We start from the raw sequence: 21,151 nt of genomic DNA on the forward strand, positions 1-21,151 counted from the left end.
ACATTGTGTGGCATAGCAGTGACATATGTTCTGTTGGATTTTCTTTGTTGTAATTTGTGCAAAATTGCTACGCAACGCTGTACAATTATAGTGCAGAGGGCGTGTATAGGTGATAGGGGAAAACAGGAATTTGAATGCAGGAGAATAAACATGCATGAATCACACCAAATGCATTTTGAGTTTGCTCAATAGGGTTTGTGTCTGCATTCCCTTAAAGTCAGCTGGAGCTCAGGGTAGAGCTGCTACTCCTTTCTCATCTAATGATGGCAGCTGAGGTACCCAGAGCTGGACATAAAATACGACTTCCTTAGAGCCAATAATATTATGATAATATTGAAATCCTGGGTGTATCCTGTTATGAGTGTTGTGTATAATTTAAATATACATGAGCATGACTCGACTTGTTCCTATGAAGCAATCAAGTGTAACTTGACTCCTTGGTTAGTTAACCTGTTACTCTGCCCGTTTCATTCAACCGTTAAAACAATTAACTAGCCGACCTTTTGGAATTGTATTGCTTTACTTCAACATCCTGTATAGCATTTAATCTGACATTGATATAATTGATAGCTCTCGTTTAACAATGAGTGAATTTGTCCTCCCCAGCACCAAACTTATCAAGCGTCTGACGTCAGACAGGCCCCTAACGTCAGACAGGCCCCTGCAGCTGCACCAGATAAACTTCTGAGGAAACTAAAAACTCCAAATAAAGAGATTACGAGGGGCGGATTCTAGTTTTGACATTTAGCTAATGCATATTGGTTGGTTTTAGTCCTTAAAAAGATAGATCCGGAGGTTATTGGTCTTTGCAAAATAATAAATAAATTGGGCATCTCCATTGGGTTGGTTTCCATAATGTTGTCATTGGCCAAATACATATATTTTTTTTTTTACTTAAGACTATTTTAAATAACATGTGGGTAAAATATAGTCATGGAAATTTTAAGTAAAGTAGAGCACTATTTCAGTCAACAAGGTAGACTTAACTTTTACAAACGTACTCTCTGTTTCCTACAGAGTGTGAAAAGTGGGCTATCTGACACCCCCAGAGTAGATTTCCTAGTATTTGCACTCAGTAACAAGTAATTGTGCTGCTAACTTCTGCTGGCAGATAACTATGCGTCAGCTGACTTCCCAGAAACGGCAGCTTTTTTTAAAACAAGGGGGCGGCCTGTTGCTAGGAGGAAGTGAGGCCTCTGGGTGCTGCTCTGACTGTTTAGAGAGCTGTTCCTCTGAGCTCAAATTACAATGCTCATTCTCCATATCACTACTATCTTACATTATGTGGAAATGTCTGTCTGTTAAAGCACTCTTGGCCTCTGTTGTTTCTACTATGGTTTCCAAAGACTTTTGAATTTGCTTATTTGTTTTAGCCAAGCAATTAGCCGTCCAAATTCAGATGCAATTTGAACTGTACGTTTTAAACAGATTATATTTTCACATTCTATATTTGTTTTGGGTGGCAACCGTGAAGTAATCAATACTTGGTTGTTTGAATGTTCAGTTCCATTGTGGTTGGGAGGATAGGTTTATTGGGAACCGCTCCCTGTAACGATCCCAAGCCTGGAATGTGATCACCTGCACATGTTTTTCAATAGCTGCACTGCTCTTTCATGTGCATGTTACTTCAAATAAAGAATCCACTTTTAACCCACAAGTTCAGCACAAACACACTTCTTTATGGGCTTTGGAGGAAAAGAAAGCAAAGGGTAATTTTCTTTTCAAGTATAAAAAAATGATACAAATGCTTTGAAGCAGCATTTTGCAAAAGCCTGCTTTTAGTACAAACCCTGCAAAAGGTCAACGTACTAACAAGTAAAGCAGAAAACTACCTTAGGACCTTTAGAGTGTTTACGTTTTTTCCACCAAATAGTACAGCAAGAAAAAAATAATAATACTACAAACCAAGTGAGGGTAATATTTCATTCTGATGGTGCATTTTTAATCTTTGCAATGTCTTACTCAAGTTCTTGTCCTTAAAGTTACGGTCAGAACGAGACATTTATTTTTCATGCATGTTTAGTTTTGTTATCCAGTATCGCATTATTTTTTACTAAAGTTAAATATGTCTTTTCTCACCGGTAATATGAATTTTGTCACATTTTTTGCAAACCGCCCTGAATTATCACGCATTTGTAATTTGTCCGCAGTAACACACACAATGCATGGAAATTTGAATAATTCCCATTAATAATGCTAACATGCTAATGCCCATTGCTTACTAGTTAGTCTCCAGGCTGATTTATGCACGGATGTAAATAATGCATGTCTAACAAGCGAACATCGAGGCGATTCTAAGGAAGCTGTAACCCCCAAGACGCCACAAGCGCCTGGACGTTTTGTGTGAGCCCAATCCACTTGTGTACGTTCTATATGGTGCAAGCTACCGAGCGAGATTGCCTCAGCCTCAAATCCCCCACCGACTTGCACCAACAGCTGCCGCCTGTTCTTCACAATGAACTGGAGAGAGGGTTGCCAGGGTGAAGGCCGCCAGCCACAGGAGAGGAACGGAGGTCGGTCTGCAGTGGCTCATCACCAAGGGAAAATCTGTCTACTCCACTCTCCTCCCTGGACCTTGAAGCCTGCAGTGTTTGTTCAGATCGACCTGTTGACTTTGGTTACAGGGCAAACATGGACGCAGTCGGATGTGAAGCCAAGGATTCCCCCTGCTCCAGGCTCGCTTGGGTCGGATTTACGTGAAAGCTAAAATGCTCTTTAAGTCTTTAGTTTAAACCATCAGTATCAAAGCGCCACCCAATTCTGCACTAAACAGAAGTGACTTTTAGCAAAGCCACTTTAGCAAATATTGTGTGATGGTAATAGTACAGTAAAGGATGAAGTTAAGCATATTTATTAAACCCTTAAATAACTTGAAGCAATTCCTTCGTGCCAGCCAAATTAAGTGTTTAACTAAGGCAAGGAGAGATAATAGTTTGCCGTGCTTTAGCTTCTTCACCTTTTATGGGGATGCTACTCAAGAATGTGAAAAAATTACACACTAAATTCCTACTAAGTTCTATTGTTCAAGAAGACTTGAAAATAAGTAAAATAATGTGCTTGTGACTGCTCTGCCTACAAGTTTAAGGCCAAGCACAATATTTGTATGCACTGGTCATTGCTTCGATTACAAGTAAACTGTTAATTACATTACATACAAGATACATTTATACATTCTTGGACAAACTTATTTAAATCAAAGCTAAATTGTTCAATTTCACTGAAAAGATACCAAAAAATAGGCAAATATGCATTAATTACTAGAAATGGCCGACGTGGAAGAGCGTATAACCCATTCTGTTGTCGCTAGCGTCAGATAAACACAAAGCTTGCAGGGCATTGGCTGCACCTCAGCTGAGACTAAACGCATCTGCGGTTCCACCACAGAGCCTTCTCATTTCTAGGAAACCGTCGCCATGACATTGAAACAAAGTACTGGACTTGATGCAAACGCCGTCTTATTTTAACAAAACAAATGCCAAAGCCATAGTCTGTGTGAATGCTGCCTTTTATTCACTAATGGGAAATTTTTGAAGATATTGGGATTAAGCTTACAATTACAACTGTATCATGACCATCAAATTCAGCTTCTGTGCCTTCACATTTACAGAGGACCATTGTGTGAGGGCAAACCTCAATTGAAACAACTCTGGGATTCTAGAACAATCATAAGTGTACAAACTGAGCCCACTGCATTTCAACTGTTCAGGGCCACACTTCTGGTTAATGCCAATCCCCCACGTTTAAAGTGACAGTAGCACTCCATGCCCTCATGCAAATCCGTTCGTCCTCTGACATGTTCAGGGTGTGCACACAATGGAGATCCCAGTCTTTTCATGGACATAGTGAAAGGCATGGAAACAAGCTTGTGCTCACCACTTTATCCAACCATTGCCAATAAAGCAGTCTCTCAAAGTAAACTATCGACAGCAGATTTCAGGTCAACTGAGAGCTGTAACCATTCTTAACTTGCATAGAAACTTGTATTTACATTTATTAGAAAAATAAACTTTGTGAAATTAAATACAACTTAAAATGTCTCCAACATAACAAGGAGTCCAACTTTGTGCTCTTGCAAAGTTTGTAAAACATCTCTCATTCCCATCTTGATGTCAAAAGAGCGGGTTGTTAAATAAAAGTGTCTCTTGAAAGTCCTGCCACATTCACCGGATCAACATGGCCAGTGTTGCACCAATACCAGCTAATCCGGCTACTGCCATAAGCGTGTTCCTCACTGATGACTCTGGGTCTTCTACTCGGAAAAATTCGACAAAGCCCTCCTGAAAGACAGAAATAATAAAGATTAGGGGAGGCGCTTTATACAGTACACAGAAACTCAACACACAATCAACAATCTGTTTCAACATACCCATGCATTGTTCCGGACTAGCCACTCTCGTTGGTGTGACAGAAGGTATGAGGAGATTTCTTTGCCCACTAGCTCCACGCAGTTCTCTCTTCCGTTTGTCTTCAGATACTGGCACACAACTGCCCCGAATGAGATCAGGCTGGCGATACGACCCCAGTTGGTGGTGCCGTCTTCAAAGATGCTCTTGGCCACTTCAGTGATGAACGCTACATCGTCTCCCCTGTCATCCAGAGACAGTCTGTTTATCATACCTGAAGACAAGAAAATCCAAGGTTAGAACACAAGAACAAGTGTACAAGATCTAGTGACAGAGCAGAAATTAAGGAAGTCATCTTGTAGGTTCATTTTCCCATGCGTTTACGTTTGGCCTCAATCTCTTGTCTGGTCTAAATCTCGTTTTTTTTATCGTGGGAATTGAGTCTAGTCCACAGAATATTTGAAAATTGTGTTAACGGTAAAGTATCGCAAATAAATGTTCACAACTGTGTCCAATACAGAAAAAGATAAACCGGATCTCAACTAACTAACAGTCTTTGGCAGTAGCTGACAAGTCAATAAGTTTCAGAAGCACAATTCAAATTTATTTGAAAAATGCACATTTTCCTATCTACGTAGTCCAGGCAACACCATGGAAACATCAGTCATCGGGCAAGTGACGCGTAAGCTTAGCTGCCACGACTCCCTTTGTATTGCGGACATCGGTACATACCATTGTATGCGTATCTGTGCTTCTCCAAAAGGCCCTCCACCACTCTTTTCATTGTAGTTAGCGCCGGCCTTTTCCTCCAGTTTGATTGAGAAATCCCAGTGAAGACGTTGAAAAAATCGCTAAGTAGCTGCCTCGTGACGCTGTCCAACACTTCGTGCTCCGCCGAGTAGCCGGAAAGCTCCAGTTCACTCTCCGGCGTGCACGGTAGAGAATCGTCTGAGCCGTTGTAGTTTTCCTCCCGCATGTTTTTGCCCAACAGTTCATTTTTCACGACTAGAGCCGTCGGTCGCGGATAAGGGGGGCCGCTCGAGCCACCGTTTCCTTTGAGAGAATCCATATTTGCAATGGACCTAGTTATCGGCGCGGAAGAATCTGCTGGTACACAGTGCATAGCGCCCTCGACTCCATTTTGAGGCAGGAATAAGCCCATACTGGATATTTTCAAAGCAGTCCGTTTCGCTGGACAATTCATCAAATTCATCGTTGCTGATCAATACCACACGAGTATGAGCGATTGTAATTGAGTTGTTCCAAGTAACTGCTTGTCGGCTCAACTGACTCTTAAGCGTTGTGTTGTGTCGTCGTCGTCGCGAGGGCCAAAGTGAGAGTAGCGGAACTAGCACTGCTTTTATACCACGCTCTTACGTCACTTAGCACGTTGCCGTTACGTTCTACGTACGGTAACGCCCATAGACCACTACTGAAATTGTTTAATATTTTATTTAACATTTTTATAAAACTAATAATAAATTAATTCATAATATGCCATCATATATGATATTGCTATATATGCAACTATATTAAAGTATTTATTTCATAGTGATTGGGCAAAAGTTTTGTGAACATGCAGTATTTTTCCATGTGATGCTTTGACCGTGGAAGTAAGATTATTTTATTATTATTTTTGCGGGACCCTAAAAAACCCTTTAATGGAAAACCCCCAAAACACAAAACGAACTCAAATCAAATATTGTGTATACTGTATGTATTGTTTACATCGTAAATATATATATTTTAATAAATCAATTAAATCACACATTAACAATAATTCAAACTCATATTTCTGTGTCAATGGTTATTAAGAACAGCTGGTGTTAATCCTTCATCTCAACATTAAAAGTGAAATGCGTGCGGCATGTAGTTTTGTGGAATAACCCAGATATTTCCAGAGCGGTAATGCCATCTACGGACTCCTGCCTCCCTCTAGCGGAGATCACAGGTAGTGTAGTGCTAAGATATTTTAACAAATAATACATATACATATTTTTTGTTCCAATTGTATTGTACCTTTTTTAACCCACAATCTAAAATTAAGACAACAAAATGGTATTCTTAATGTAAAAGTTTATTTCAAATACTGACAAAACATTCTCTCACCAAATCCCTCAAATCTAGACAGAAGTATATACTCTGAAGTGTTAACAATCAAAAACATCAATCCGGGGGTCTCCAGTCAGTTTAGAATGTAACTCATTTAAGCTGGGAAGCAAGACCATCTTCCTGCAGTTTTTTCTGTGCCAGGATGAAATATATAACAATTATTTAAAAAAGTGAACACAAGAAAAAGAAAAAAGCAAATCAACAAAGAAACAACAAAAAGAGAAAAAGCAGCACAGGTGAACTTCAGAGCTCTATACATTCTGGCACATTATCATACAAATAAGAGACTCTGTTTTCAAGGTACAGACCAAACCCTGCTTAATACCCTCTTCTTCTTGTACATCTTCTCTAAGGCAGACATCAAGTACCAAGGGCCAACTGTAGCCACCAATATTCAGACCACCCTTCTGAAACGTACATAATATTGAAGTGGCAGGTTACAAAAATTACGCTAAATTGTCTGCCTTGGCATTCACTTTTAAAACAAAACTTGTACAACAGATTATCACACACAACATTGCAACAATATACATTTTTGTCCAATTCAATCAGAGATATTTGAATTGGCGAATTGCTGCAGGAGCCATGACAGATAAACTTGGCTTGAAAAAAAGGTGCGTTTCCAGAGTTGTCTGCCTCAATCAGCAGCATTTATACATATTTTCATATGATACAGAGCTTCTGGTACAGTAATACAGAGGCCAAAATGACATATAGGAACCGCTGATATGACGAACAGCTGAGGCAAGGAAAAGTCATTAAGTATAAATCAGACAAATCTGTTCTATTTACAATGGCGTTCAAAATCATTCATTCATTCATACATACAACTTTGACACGTTTAAAGCCTCAATGAAGTCACAATAAGGTTGAGGATGAGATTTGTGCAGTTTACGTCAGCCTTATTTCACTCAGATAACGTACATTTCCAGAGACGGGACAGAACCGGCGAGTCCTATGAATAACTTTCAAAAATACAGAACTAGTTGCGGCGCGTTTTACTAGCATTTGAAAAATATATACATCTTGGTGCCGGATCACAATTTTGATTTGATTTGCGATTGCTGTAAACTTAGTATGCTTATATGGCCTTGAAGCAGTACCTAAAGTCCTCTGCTTCTTCTAAGAGTTCACTCTTCACTGCAACTGTAGGTGGTGTGGTTGGGAAAATGTGTGGGTTTATGTATTTATTTTTTAGCATAGAGCGGCATTCAAGATACAATTTCGGAATCACAATATAGCGATTTGACTAAAATGATATATTATCTACACTGGAATGAGATAAGATAAGATATTCCTTTATCATGATTCAATTTGTATTGCCATATTGCCCAGCCCTACCATAACAACACATGTTTACAAGTTTTAAGGTTTAGAAGCTAAATTCAACTCGAGGTATGTTTTGGTGAACAATGATCTGACATGGTTAAAAGCTCACAAAAGTAAATTTTGCATAATGTGTCCAAAAGACCTTGTAATTTCTTAGTTTTCCATGTACTTGTAGTTAGAGGAGTGTCCAGTAGAGGGCGCTCCAGCCTTTGCATGATAGTGTCCTTTATGTCTTCACATGTACTTTATGACATCACATGCGCTTTATGACCAAACATGTGATGTCATAGTCTGGAGTTATCTCTCCACCAGCAGTGCCCTGACAAAGACTAAACTTTGAGCTACTGATCCGATACCTCGGTTTTAAGCGCCCATCGCAGCATAACGTTTAATTTGAATAAATAATACACTTGTTGTTTAGACCCTAAACATCTAAACAACACGGTTTTCTAAAACACTCTTTTCACCACTGCACTAGTATAATCTTTTGAGTTAAGCAGTGGAAAACAGCACGAGCTTACCGTCATCCCTGCCCCCTCAGCATGTGTTACAAAATCTCAGTACGCGGTGCCAAGCGGTGGAGTTAGCACACCCTGTAGGCATGCGGCGGCCCACTTCTGTGCCAAGAGGGCGATGCAGGGAGCAGGCAGGCACCTGTGTGAGAGTGTCAGCCTGTTTATCCCAGCACAACCCTCTGACCTGCTGTTTAGTGTTTCAGAACGGAGGGTTAGGGCAGGGTGAAGGTAAGGTTAGCCAAGTGTAGGGCAAAATATTTGGATTTTTTGGGGGCTAGATTTGTGATGTATTAAAAAAAATTAAGATAACGTCATAGAACCTTTTAAACATATCCACGAGTATTAACATTTGAGAGATTGAAATATCTACAAGGATCACATTTCAGGACATGTCTGCGGAGATTGCAACTGCAGGGTTAGTTACGGTTGCACTCGTTCTCTCTGTGGATTGTGATACCTAAATGACACTGTGATAATCTAAATAGCATTCAAATTATAATTTTATTATGTGTATTAGTTCAGCCCTAGCCAAGTAAGTATAGGGAAACTAGAATCATAGTGCAATGGTGGCAGTTTCTGATCAATTAAAAACTAATTTAATTGAAAGAACACATTTTATATTAACTGTAATGTTATTTGCCTTAAAGATGCTCTTGATTCTGCTTTAGCGTCTTATGTTTTAGCACTTAAATGCATCTACTGAAAGCACACAGTACATTGTAGCCGTGAGGTGTTCCCTCATCAGGAATTGTGTTATCGCTCCATCTACTGGCGGCAAAGGGAATCACCGTGGGGAAATACACAAAAGCTAGCTTGCCCCGACATGCTAATGTACGCACACAGTTGTAATGTTGATGGCAGAAATGTTCAGGTTAAGTTTGGTGATTATGGACAGCAAAGGAGACCTCTGGGACTCTAGCTTTGAGGTTTTACTCAACAGGATTAATGAAACAAGTGTGATTGAAGCTAAATACAACTCCAGGTATGTTGATAAAAATGTCAATTTTGCATAATATGTGAATAATGCAAAGAAATGCAAGCTAACTTTTGTCTCTAAAGTTTTCTCTTGACCAATGTCACGAGGAATTATGACCAAGGTTGAGTGTAATTTACAAAGACATGAAATCTATGGAGTTTTGTGTCCAATCTTACCGCAAATCTTTTAGGCCTCCAGTAATCGCTTATTTATGCAACAGCAAGGGAGCTGGCAAGCCCCTGAAATAAATAAATACATTGACCAGGCTCTGGGTCATTATAAATGTATGTGAACTGACAGAACAGCAAAATGTAAATTGATAAGTGGACAGGTTTGGAGGGAAGTTTGTTCACAGAATTATCATAAAGTGAAAGAAATGCTGTAATGTTGGAAGTGAGGCCAAGTTGACTGGTGGCCGAGTAGCTGAGCGGATCCTGAGTGAAAGCATGTCGGGCTAAAGCGCAGCGGTGTCATCATTTACAACCCACTGCTAATGTTGACTCTGCGGCGGGTGTGGATGATCGCTAACATAACAGTGTTAGCAAGCAGATGTACAAAAGGCGGACTTACTAAATGTTTTGTTACAGGGGAAGATATTTCGAATTAACAGCGATTCATTTTTTGACTCTATATCATTTCACAATCAGGGTAAGGCAAGGATTAGGGTTCGGAACAGTTAATCTGGTTATTGTTAGCTCTTTGGGACGTGGAATGCCAAACACTCCACGTGAGAAAATGCCGAACTTTTGGGGAGTGTCAGGAGTAACGGATAAGTGAAAGTAATCCAAAATATGCTAAATTTTAGGTATACCACAACTGACTTAGGCACAGCACCGCAATAAGGGAAAACTGCATTTGCAAAGTGCAGCTATACTGAGGCAGGCCTTGTGACAGTCATAAGACCGTCTTACGAGTGAAACATCCATAAAATGATATCATAAGACTTGTTTATGTATTTAGTCAGTGAAGCCTTGAGTAATAATATGTGTTTCAAAGAATTGTTCTTCCGTTTCCAAAGGAGCCTGTCACATGTGTGCGTGGTGGATGCTTGTCGTTTAGGTTAATGGTCATTTAAAGGGAACATATAATACAAAATAAACTGTAATGAGCTTTTAACTTTGTTTCAACAGTGTTTCATCATCATTAGTTTCCTCAAAGTTGTATTTTGATTGATGCCTGCCTGTTTGAGTGTCCTGCAACTGAGGCTTATTTTATATGTGCTCAGAAAAGTCTGGTTTTCACTTACCCCCTATCTCTGCCCGGTTGCGATTATTTGAAAATGTAAGACTCCGAGTGATACATGGAGGATTTTAAAAAGTCACGTAGCCACTTTCCCGAATAAAAACACGTAAATGACAATTCTCTGCATGTTACGGTGACTTATCAGTTATCTGCAGTTTTGAACAGGAAGTCAATTGTCCTGTTTCTATCTCCAAGCCGTTCTAGGTCAATATTGTGTAATGTAAAATGATCTAGTAATGTTATAGTTCAACACAAAGTAAATGAAAAAAGGGCTAATGTGTCTCTTTTAAAAACATGGACGTTATACATTTAAATTGAACCCCCTCGGAGGCAAATGCTTGTGGTGTCGGGACCTCCACAAGACTTTTTAATTTGGAACAGAATTGGCTGACATTTGTTGTGCAAAACAGGCTCTGGGAAAGTTCCGGATGAAATGTACGCAGTTGAGTGAAAGCACGAGGTGTGGGAGGTGGACTACTTCAGCTCGTTTTGATGGTTGGAGGAAACAAAGTCAAAGTTCATCAAGAGGCCTAAATTCACATGACTGGCGTGCAAGCAGTGCCATTTCTTTTCACATCCATACTTTCACCTTTCATCTCGAATAAACTAATTATTAGGCCCGTCATGAAAACACATTTTCAGGTGCGATAATTGCTACCAAAAATATCAGGATGAGCGATAATATTGAAAGTACTTTATGCCACCGACACAATAACCCCAAACAGCAGAAACATCCCATTACCCTTTAAGTATAAGAGTACTTTTTTAAGTACTCACGTCGAGTTCTCACATGATGAGAATTCCAAGGTTAAAACACTGGAACTATTTTATTGAGCCCCCAATAATATAGTTCCAGCTTTAATTAAAGTTGACAGGCCTAATAAGAGTTTAAAAAAAAAGAAACACAATCATGGTTCCTAGATCATTTTGGTGTCAATTATATGAACGTAGTAGTATACAGAATACAAAGTGCGTTAAGTCGTGCCCCCTGCCCACAGCCTTGATGACGCGCACCCACGAGAACGAACCTAGACATGAGCGAGCGAGCGAGGCGGACTGCGGATCCTCCGTGCTCCCCCCGGACATGCAAATGGAACTTATAGACCCTTTAAAATGTCATCCGAATGGTCAAAATGATGAACTGGGAGGCAAATGAAGTAGATAATAATACATGTTGAATGATTACCTGACATCAGATCGAAGCAGTAATGATTAAAAGTCTTTGATCATGAAAAAGAAGCGACAATTTTGGGTTTCTGGGGTAGAAATGTCAGTAAGGTTTCTTTTTATCTACTACAAAGGATGGAGAATATGCAATGTTTGAGCGTGAAAATAGTTTTAGACTTCACAAAAAGTATCATTTGTGGTGAAGTATGGACATGTAGACAATATCGTGAATGTGGTTTTGAAGCTATGCAAAATTTGAATATTGAAATGATCGTTTACATGAAAAAATGCTACAAAAAGAGATAAAAGTGATGTTGTAACTATTATTATTATTTTTTTTCTACACTTTTGGGATTCATTTTACCGGCCTTTCACTTGTGTATGAAAGTTAAACTGACTTATACTGTCATAATATTGTCTATCAGGATACTCCCACCCCCAGTATGTGTGAATGTTTCTGCAGCATTTTTCCAGTAAAATTATGTTATGCGTGAATAAAAATGTGAAGTGTCTTTCATAATCGCCTGTTAAATAAACAAATCATGTCAAATACAATAGTACATGTCTTTATACCAGTCACGTTACATATTTTGTGATACTCTATTGTTAATCCGAGTTTCTCCATTGAAATATCCTTATGTTAACTTCACTTTTGCCTCCAGTCACGTGTTTGTTGACTAATATTTAAAGGGTCTATACAACTCTGCCCGGTGTGTTAAAGAAGAGGGAGCGTGGAGGCGTGAGTATAAGAGCCCGGTTCAGGTTGATTTTTTAAAGGGAGAAAAAAGGAGGGCTAGCCGGCCAGTTTACTGGTGACCAGTGAAGACTTCCTCTGAGGCAGGTCCTGCGGCGTGGGGATGTGGTCGCCCGTCACCAGGTTCTTGTCCGTGCCGGCCACCGGGATCGGCTTGTTCATCATCTTGGCTCTGGCCATGTTGTAGTCGCCGGAGTCAAAGTACTTTTGCTGGAAGACAATGGAGCGGTCAGTGGTTTTATTTCACACGGTGCAGAGAAGCAGAGGTTAAACTGGTGGGTCAAATATCTGCTGGAGGAGAGGGCCACAAAAATAGACTTACCAGCGGGTGACAAAAGCAGCCAACTAGGTTTTCTTTTTTTTTAGATTTTCAATAAGTCAAACACTGTAAACTGTACCTAAAACAGCTGACCAACAAAGCATCAAGTTAGAAATTAAAATAGTGGGGATGGTTACGATATGCAAACCCTTACCACTATATTCATTTAAAGCTGGGGTATCTAACTTTTATTTAATTATTTTGTACAGTTTGCGTTTTCCACCAAAATGAGTGGTCTGCTTATTATAATGATGTATTTTAAGACTCGTCAACTTGGAACGTAAGATAAGATAAGATAAGCTTTTATTTGTCCACACAATGGAGACATTTTGGTGTTGCAACGTAAGTAAGAAGTAAAAGAACAGATAACTTATAGAATAAAAAAAAACAAAAAACACTCTTAATAGAAAAGCTCTTATAAACAAAACTCTTAAAACCTCTTATATTCTTAATAAGGAATAGAAAGGAAAAAGTAAAAATCAAATAATAATAAGAGCTGTAAGCAGCACGCTGATTGGCTGCGCTTGGGTGGTCCACCCCGGTTTTGCTTTGACATCTGAAAAAAGCTCTTCTAAAAAAGGTGAGCACGTTCCCGAAAATGAATACATGTGAATATTGACAATGTGCCAAAGAGTTTGTGCGAGCCAGGAACTACAGAAGTTACACAGATTTAAAAACCCACTTCCGGTATATTAACAATACAATATTTATTGTGATATTGTTAAGCTAGAGGATAATGTTTCCTTTTGAAGCTCGATAAAGACTTTGGAGTGAATCATTACAGTCACAATCCAAAGAATCAAGATATAAAAGTTTTTAATAAGTTATTTCTTTATGCTGTCGGCACTGAAATGGAGCAAAGGATCATGGTCTATGTACAGTAGTTCCCACTGCATTCAAGCAAAGAAATACTATGGTGAGACTTTTGAAGATACAATATATCGATAGAAACATTGAATTTAAATAGTGCCGCAACTAACTACGATTATTCTAACGATTATTCTTTCAATTAATCAGTTGTTTGGATAGGGAAAGATTATGTGAATTGGAGATTTGTACAAAATTTGACTTAGCTGGAGCTAAAGTGATGCCGCTTAAGGACATCTGATGTACGGCAGTATCTTTACAGACCAAAGAGGTTTTTCTAAATACTTTTTCAAATCTATCAATGTTTTGTGTTGGCTTTCGTGTCCTTTATGGCTTTTCAGCTACTTACAACAACCGTAACCGTGACATTAAGTGCTTTAGAATTTGAACAAATGTACATCTATTTAAAAATCAGTACCAAGACGTAACGAGGGCTGTAGCTGCAGGCTTCAAACTCGTTTAGGCAGTTTGGAAAAGGTTAAAGGACATAGCTGTTCGCCATCGCCGTTTGATACAGTTTTGATGAAGGAAAAAACATGGTTCACTGAAAAGAAGTCCTTTTTAACATAATATAGGTCCAGTAAATGTATAACCTGCATACAAACTACAGTTCAAGGTCACATTACAAACAAAACAGTAAATTGTGGTGTAAAATGCCCGGTTCATGTGAGGTTCTAGGCTTGTGTCAGCATTAAAAAACACACTGGTTTGGACTTGCACACTGTGTTTTTCTCCCTTTTCCCCTGATGGCCCCCCTCCTGAGGCGGAGCTCCTCTGTAGCACACATGTGTAGGAGGAGAAGACTAAGCGCACTAGATGCTTATACAACAGGTTCACAGGGCTCCTTCTACTGTGTGAATAAAAGGCATTATCGGCTGTTTAACATTCGGGAGGTAACAATAACTGAAATATCGCTCCTTAGTTCACTGTTTTGTTGCTAAAAAACATATGGAACTACATAGACCATGATCCTTTGCTCCATTTCAGAGCAGATAACACAAAGACATTACTGTTATTAAGCACTTTCATATCTTATTTCTTTGGCATTCAAAGCAAAAGGAAAAAGTAGTATTTCTACAATTCTCCACAATGAGTAAATGAAATGTCCAAACCTAACAAAGGAGGTGTCACCCACCCATTTAGAGCTGAGGGTTCTAAAAGAGCACCAGGCTGGTTGAGGGTTCCCACTTCCATTAAGCAGAACTAAGAGCTCCCCCTGCAGCTCCCTTGAGACAACACATGGTCAGTTTTTAACTTTTTTTTTCTTTCTTTCTTTGTCATTATAAAAGGCATACAAAAACATTGCCAAATAAAATGTTTTAAAAGCCAGGGTTTGTCAGGAGAGTCGATGTCTTTGAGTCGATGTTGGCAAATGTTGCAAGGCTGGTTTTCCGCCCAGAGACAGCAGGGGGCGACGAAGGGGACAATTCAAACGCCCCAAAAATACATATTTAACCAACACAAAAGATATTTAATCACGTGAAAATGTTACTTAGAGCCGCTTTAAATGACCCTACAACTTTAAGTTAAAAGAGATTTTACTATGAAAACCTTTGTCCAGTTGACAGATGATTATTTTGTTGCTATAGAAACAGTAACTGGGAGTAAACTGATAAAATGGTCATATTCAACAGCTAACAGTGACTCTGCTTGTTCTACCGCAGCTCAATGAGCTCTGGTTACTCCGGGTTTAGGCCAGACTTAGAGCTGGGTTAGTCATAGTTTTAGTCCCGGGTTGGGCCTCGTCATGAGATTCACAAAGATAATGAGCATTTTTCATCTCCTTTTTACTTGTTTTTAAACTAAAAACATTGCCGATGTTATGGAAGTCAAGATTAACCGCTTAGTCAATAACTGTGACTATTAACTAAAAACTAATTATCTATTTTAGAAGCAAAAATGATCATGTATCATTTCTGTCAATTTGGATCCCAAAAAGTACACTTGAATGTATAGTGAGTTTTATGTGCCAGTTTATATCACAATAACTTTACTTTTGCATTTGGAAAGCTTGATTTCATAAAGCTGGTCAAATATGAATGGAACTATTAGAATGTAAGAAAATGACTTTTTAGAATTTTATCGTTGTTCAAATAATCATGAATAATCGTTAAATTGTGGCATTTCTTTTCACAATAAACAGTCAAATTTGATATCGTGACATCCCATTACATTTGCTATAACACAAATACAATAAGTGTGGATTTAGTTATATAAATAATGATTGCCCCCTTTACTACTATCCTTATATGAGCATCTTTTTTGGCACTGCTGGAGGATTATTTTGTTGTTGTTTTTTGGCCCTTTGAGTAAAAACGATGCAGTGTGTGGACGCCGTACCCCTTTCTGTAGCCTCTTCATGAGGAAGTCGGAGCCCCCGGGCTTCTGAGGGTACTTGGCCTTCAGCTTGGCCTCCTCAGCCTTCATGGCGTTCACATTCTTCTCCTGAGAGTCCTGCAGAGACGAGCGCAAACACAGCATTGGCGTGATACGTTTGGACACAAAACAAGCTTACAGGTTAAAGCTTTTGTTTAACACATATGAAATTACAGACGCACCAAATCAACAACGGGTGACAGCAGGGTACATTGTCTATGCACTGACCTGTTGGTTGCCCTGAAGTAGCATTAGATTTATTTTATTTTTTCAATTCATTTATGTTCTTTTTGTCTTTTTGTTGATCGGCTGATTAAATATCGTTTAAGTCTCGATATTGCAACAAACTGAATATATTCCCAAAACACCATTTTTTATATGAAAACTTAAAAAGGCTGATTCTTTTCACATTTCCCCTTCATTCAGTCCAAATGATCCTTGATTCAATCTCAATTGTGTCATTGTTCAGTATTTTCCTTTGACAGAGTTTGACTAATACAATAAAGCATGGACTAAAATAAGCGTGTCAAATAGTATATACAAATATCGCACTAATACTGATATCGCAGCACTCAACAGCCATACCAGGGACATTTCCAATATCGTGCAGCCCTAATATTTTGTTTTTATAGTAGTTGGTATTGGAGTTTTTGTGCTGAACTGAACCTAAACTTATTCAGAGTTTCCAACCTAACCTAAACCTAAATAAGGAGTGTAATTGCAGGTCCAAACAGGTGCCGTGACAGTCGGACACGGCGCTCTCTGCCGCCTGAGCCACTGGTTGAACTGGTCCGCTCTCACAGTTGCTTTAACAGGAGAATTTGGGCCGCCTGCTCATGCCCTGTTGGTGCCGGAGCGAGGTCAAACTCCACGGGCCGTAAACGCACGCTTAGATCCGATACGAGCGGCATCTTTCAAAAGTAAGACAGGAGGAAGTGAAGGGAAATGGCCAAGACAAATAGAATATGGGTAATTAATCAAATACCAGGACGACTGTTGAGGACGGATTGGACGGGAACTTGTAACAATATCTGATTATAATTTTATCCATTGCAGAAATATCCAATCCAAATGCAACTCATCTTAACGGGGAGTATGCTAAATCAACCTTCATGTTAGAATGGTGTTTCCTCATCAGTAGTTTACTCCGAGTTGTGTTGTGTGTGCTGTGATTTAGATATTTGCATGTATAAGTAATCCTGCATCAGACTCAGAAGGACTTTTGTTCATCCAAGAAGACATTATTTTTGTTACAAACATGAAACAGACCAGCAGAAGGAAAAAATAAGAAACTAAATTAAATATCAGTATCACAACCAGGCATGTCACGATATAAAATGTTGCTGTTACGATTATTGCGAGAAGCAAAAATAAAAATGTAACAATTATTCTCTATTATTTGAACGTGACAAAATAAAAGCAAAATCCTTAATTTCCTTCACTTCTAATACATCACTGTTCCATTAATACTTGACCAGCTTTATGAAATCAAACTTTCTCAATGCCAAAGTAAAGTTATTGTGATCTAAACTGCTACATAAAACTCACTATACATTTGGGTGTACTTTTTGGGTCCAGATTGAATAGAAATTACATAATTTTGCTTCTAAAATAGTCACGATTATTAGTTTTTAGTTCTTCTGATTATATTGTGACCTGACTAATCACAATTACCAATTAATCGGTTAGTCTTGACATACCTACTCACAACAGAATACAATACGATAAATCTGTTTTTATTTTTTGTGAGAGTGAATGTTCGTCTATGTATCTGTGTTAACCTTGCAATGAGGCCCCTGTCCAGGGGGGCCTTGTCGCAGGGTTAACCCGCCTAAAGGAACAAGCGGTGGAAAATGAATGAATGAAAATCATGTCCAAAACAATTGCAATTAACAATAATATCACAATAATGTTCTAGATATGAATATTTCAGTGTTAATATGAATAAGTTCAACGTTCCACAACTATTATAAAAATGTACTTTAAGTGAAAACAACAAACAATCTAGATGAGACCACACCTTTGTATTGCAATAAACTATATTGTTGTTTATGGGCTCATCCCCCCCAGTATGAACTAAATAAATTTACATGTACCCTCAAAACATGAATGATGAAAGCTATAGTCGAATACTAAGTCCTAGAAATGAGCGTAATATGTCTCCTTTGAGTTGATGGAACCTTTTATACTTTAATAAAGAACATGAGGATATTTATGAACTGAAAGAACAGATGATGTACAGCCTGCAGGTCCAGACGCCGCAGCTAGAGTCAGAAAACTGCTGAGCTCCAGAGCAGAGTCAGAGCTGTGGGTCAACAGGTGCTTAGCTCTGAGCACCTCCACAGGGTCTGCTCTGCCTTCCAAAACAAGAGCAGACAAGCGCTCTAGAGAACAAGAGAAGACTTTCTGTCCACCTTTTTTAATTATATGTAATTACATTCTAATACAACATTTCTGGTCAAACTATATTTTTGCTGAGTGAAGATTTGACTATGTCCAGAAGCAGTGGAAGAACTACAGGTAAAAGAGCAAACAATGACTCAAGTTTAAGTACTGCATTTCAAAATCTATTGACGTAAATGTACTGAGGTATGCGTTTATTTATTCATTTTATTTTTATAGTAAAAAGTTCAAGTATTTTGTGATGACTTTTGATAACTATTAAAGTGTGAAATGTGAAATTTTCCCCTAATTTCTCAGTGTTTCTAGACCTTTTTTTAACATATATTTTGGTTTGCTCAAAAAAACAACAACTTGAACTCAAAGCCAGAATGTCACTATAATAATTAACCTTTAAAACCCTTTTACTTTACTTACTTTTCAATCCTTTTCATAGATGTAGTGGAGTAGAAAGTACCGACATCTGCTCTCAAATGTAGTGAAGCCTCTATAAAATTGACTTGACATGTACAGATACCTAAAAGCACTTTTACTTTTGTACTTTGTTATTTTCCACCACTGTCCAGAAGTCTTAACAGAGAACTGAAATATGAACTGCTAAACTAATGCAAGAATCACATACATATAGACCATAGTTACACATATCCCACTGTGCTATTGTCCTGTAGAAAAGTCAAGATTATACACACTCGTAAAACCCTTATAATAATTAATGTCACAATTTAAGAAGCAAAATCTTGTCATTTCTATTGTAAACCTAAACGTAACCTTTGTATTTGGCAGTATATGTCATATTTATTTAACTTTACAGAAACTAGGGGTGGGCAATATTGACAAAAATGAATTAATCTCTATATTCAGAAGATATTTTACCACCAGAGCATCAGGAATGTACTAAAATATGCCCGTAAATGTCTTGTTTATAGTTCAAGTATTGCATGACACGTGAATTGACCATAAAAGTCAAACACACTTTATACCCTTGTTTGAGTCTGTTTTTACTGTCATTTTTAATAGATTTAACTATAGACGATGCACTCGATATTCTAATTTCTCCAAAACAACAATTGCAATATTATGTGCTTGAAACTGGTCTCAAACTTGTGCGAACGGTGACGCATTAGACACAACGGTAGTGAAAGAAAATGAAGGATATAAGTCCACAGAAACAGTCGCGTGGAATGAGAACCATGCGTTTGCTCAGGCTTGTTCATGATGTTACTATGGATACATCCTGTAAAAAAAACCTTGTTCATTTTGGTCAATATTGCTCACCACAACTGCCCTACGCCGTTATATCAAACATACTTTGAACCTGAAGTCATAGGAGACAGAAACCTCCTTTGACGCTTAGTTACTAAAATGTTTGCCAAGTCTGAGGTGTTGAACTCCCGGCTATGTCAGACTAATCCACACACAGCTGGTTATAACCCAACGATAAATCATAGATAAAACCATGATAATAACTAAGTTCACATGGGAACTGTTAACACTCAATGTACAATTGTTTTTATATGGCTCAGGTTACGTGCCCACGGGCTTGAAGATGGTGGGATAAAGTTTGAGGGCCTTCCTTATATTGAGAAGTTTTAATATAGGGCCACTCCCCTGTTACTATAAAGTGTAAATAATTTTGGGCTAATGAGTAGAAACTCATTAGGTCTAAAAGGAGAAGGCTGATCTAATTTAGAACTGATTGATTGATTGATTGTGTATGAATGCGATTATAATAGAAATGGAGAAAACATATAACATAACATATAATATAACATGTTCATGGCCATACAATGCAAGTGTGACGGTAAAGCCATTGTAGCCCACATTTCCAGGATGAACCAATGAGGCCCAGGCTGCTCTGAACTCAGCAGCCAATGACATCAGGCAGTAGAAACAGAAGTGTCACTCAGCCAAGGTGTCTGCTGTTCTAGTCGTGATCGTAAAAAGACGCGCTTCCACCCTAAATGCACAGCTTCCCCCTGTGCAAAGACCGCACGTACACACACACACACGCCAGCAGCACCACCTTTACCAAATCTCCCACCTGTTTTTCGTCCTCGCAGTCCACCTGAGTGTCCGAATCCGTGTTTTCTGACGACATCGTGGACTTGTTGTGAGCAGACCGCTGTCTCCTCTCGCACCCGTGAACACGACGCACGAAAGCTCGTTACACGAAGCTACCTGTGCGATGGAAATAATCCTGCTTTTCCCCAACACGACTGCTGTGCTGCTGCCGCTGTGCTCTGCTGCTGCCTGACAAAAATGGCGTAATGAGATATGACATCGGCAGAGGGGGGGTTGAGCGACGCATACAGTAGCCAATGGGAGAAGAGTGTTGGTGCGGTTATAGCCAATGGCGCGGTAGTAGTAGGCGGGTGGAATTTGAGTGACAGGCGCTCATCCAATGGTTGTACGCGAAGAGTGCGATGCGGGGGCTGCGCTGCATTGACACTAAACACATAAACAAACGAATTTTGTGGGGAAATAAGCGACACATTTTACTTGTGTGAACAATTTGAAGCAAAAGCAACTACCCATGCAAGCCCAGTGCGTAAAACGTGCCCTTTTATAATAAATAATAATATTATTATAGTATAATTATAGTATATTATTTGTGATTAGGAAATCTCTGGCTTCTGATTGGCTCCGTGCTCACATCGCCTCTGTTACGTCTCTTGCCAATCAAATAGATTATTAGCGGGATGAGCACAGACGTAAACCAATTGTTTTAAATTGTCTACTGAAGCTTAATTT

The 21,151-nt window shown here is 38.9% G+C and overlaps 2 protein-coding genes across 2 annotated transcripts; both read right to left on the bottom strand.

Moving 5' to 3' along the window:
• Window positions 1-3,487: 3,487 nt before the first annotated feature.
• On the bottom strand, window positions 3,488-5,663 carry mcl1b (MCL1 apoptosis regulator, BCL2 family member b). Its single transcript, XM_072461203.1, has 3 exons — window positions 5,076-5,663; window positions 4,367-4,617; window positions 3,488-4,277 (listed from the first exon to the last, which is right to left on the bottom strand). The coding sequence occupies exons 1-3, from the start codon at window positions 5,554-5,556 to the stop codon at window positions 4,161-4,163; spliced, it is 849 nt and encodes a 282-aa protein (XP_072317304.1). The 5' UTR covers window positions 5,557-5,663; the 3' UTR covers window positions 3,488-4,160.
• Window positions 5,664-12,447: 6,784 nt separating this feature from the next.
• Window positions 12,448-20,672, bottom strand: ensab (endosulfine alpha b). Its single transcript, XM_072460015.1, has 3 exons — window positions 20,442-20,672; window positions 15,965-16,078; window positions 12,448-12,648 (listed from the first exon to the last, which is right to left on the bottom strand). Exons 1-3 carry the CDS (start codon window positions 20,496-20,498, stop codon window positions 12,478-12,480), a joined length of 342 nt encoding a protein of 113 aa, XP_072316116.1. The 5' UTR covers window positions 20,499-20,672; the 3' UTR covers window positions 12,448-12,477.
• Window positions 20,673-21,151: the final 479 nt, after the last annotated feature.

This window comes from Eucyclogobius newberryi, unplaced genomic scaffold (assembly GCF_026437365.1).
Source record: "Eucyclogobius newberryi isolate DKJ021-1_F unplaced genomic scaffold, fEucNew1.0.hap1 SCAF_3, whole genome shotgun sequence".
NCBI classification, from domain to species: Eukaryota; Metazoa; Chordata; class Actinopteri; order Gobiiformes; family Gobiidae; genus Eucyclogobius; species Eucyclogobius newberryi.

What these genes read in the sequence shown, in the direction of transcription:
- ensab (XM_072460015.1), bottom strand. Translation starts at nt 20,498, where the DNA reads ATGTCGTCAGAAAACACGGATTCGGACACTCAGGTGGACTGCGAGGAC. An exon ending in ACTGCGAGGACGAAAAACAG is followed by an intron (nt 16,079 to 20,441) that starts GTGGGAGATTTG and finishes TCGTCTCTGCAG; the next exon opens with GACTCTCAGGAGAAGAATGT. An exon ending in TGAAGAGGCTACAGAAAGGG is followed by an intron (nt 12,649 to 15,964) that starts GTACGGCGTCCA and finishes ATTGTCTTCCAG; the next exon opens with CAAAAGTACTTTGACTCCGG.
- mcl1b (XM_072461203.1), bottom strand. Translation starts at nt 5,556, where the DNA reads ATGAATTTGATGAATTGTCCAGCGAAACGGACTGCTTTGAAAATATCC. An exon ending in GCACAGATACGCATACAATG is followed by an intron (nt 4,618 to 5,075) that starts GTATGTACCGAT and finishes TCTTGTCTTCAG; the next exon opens with GTATGATAAACAGACTGTCT. An exon ending in TAGTCCGGAACAATGCATGG is followed by an intron (nt 4,278 to 4,366) that starts GTATGTTGAAAC and finishes TCTGTCTTTCAG; the next exon opens with GAGGGCTTTGTCGAATTTTT.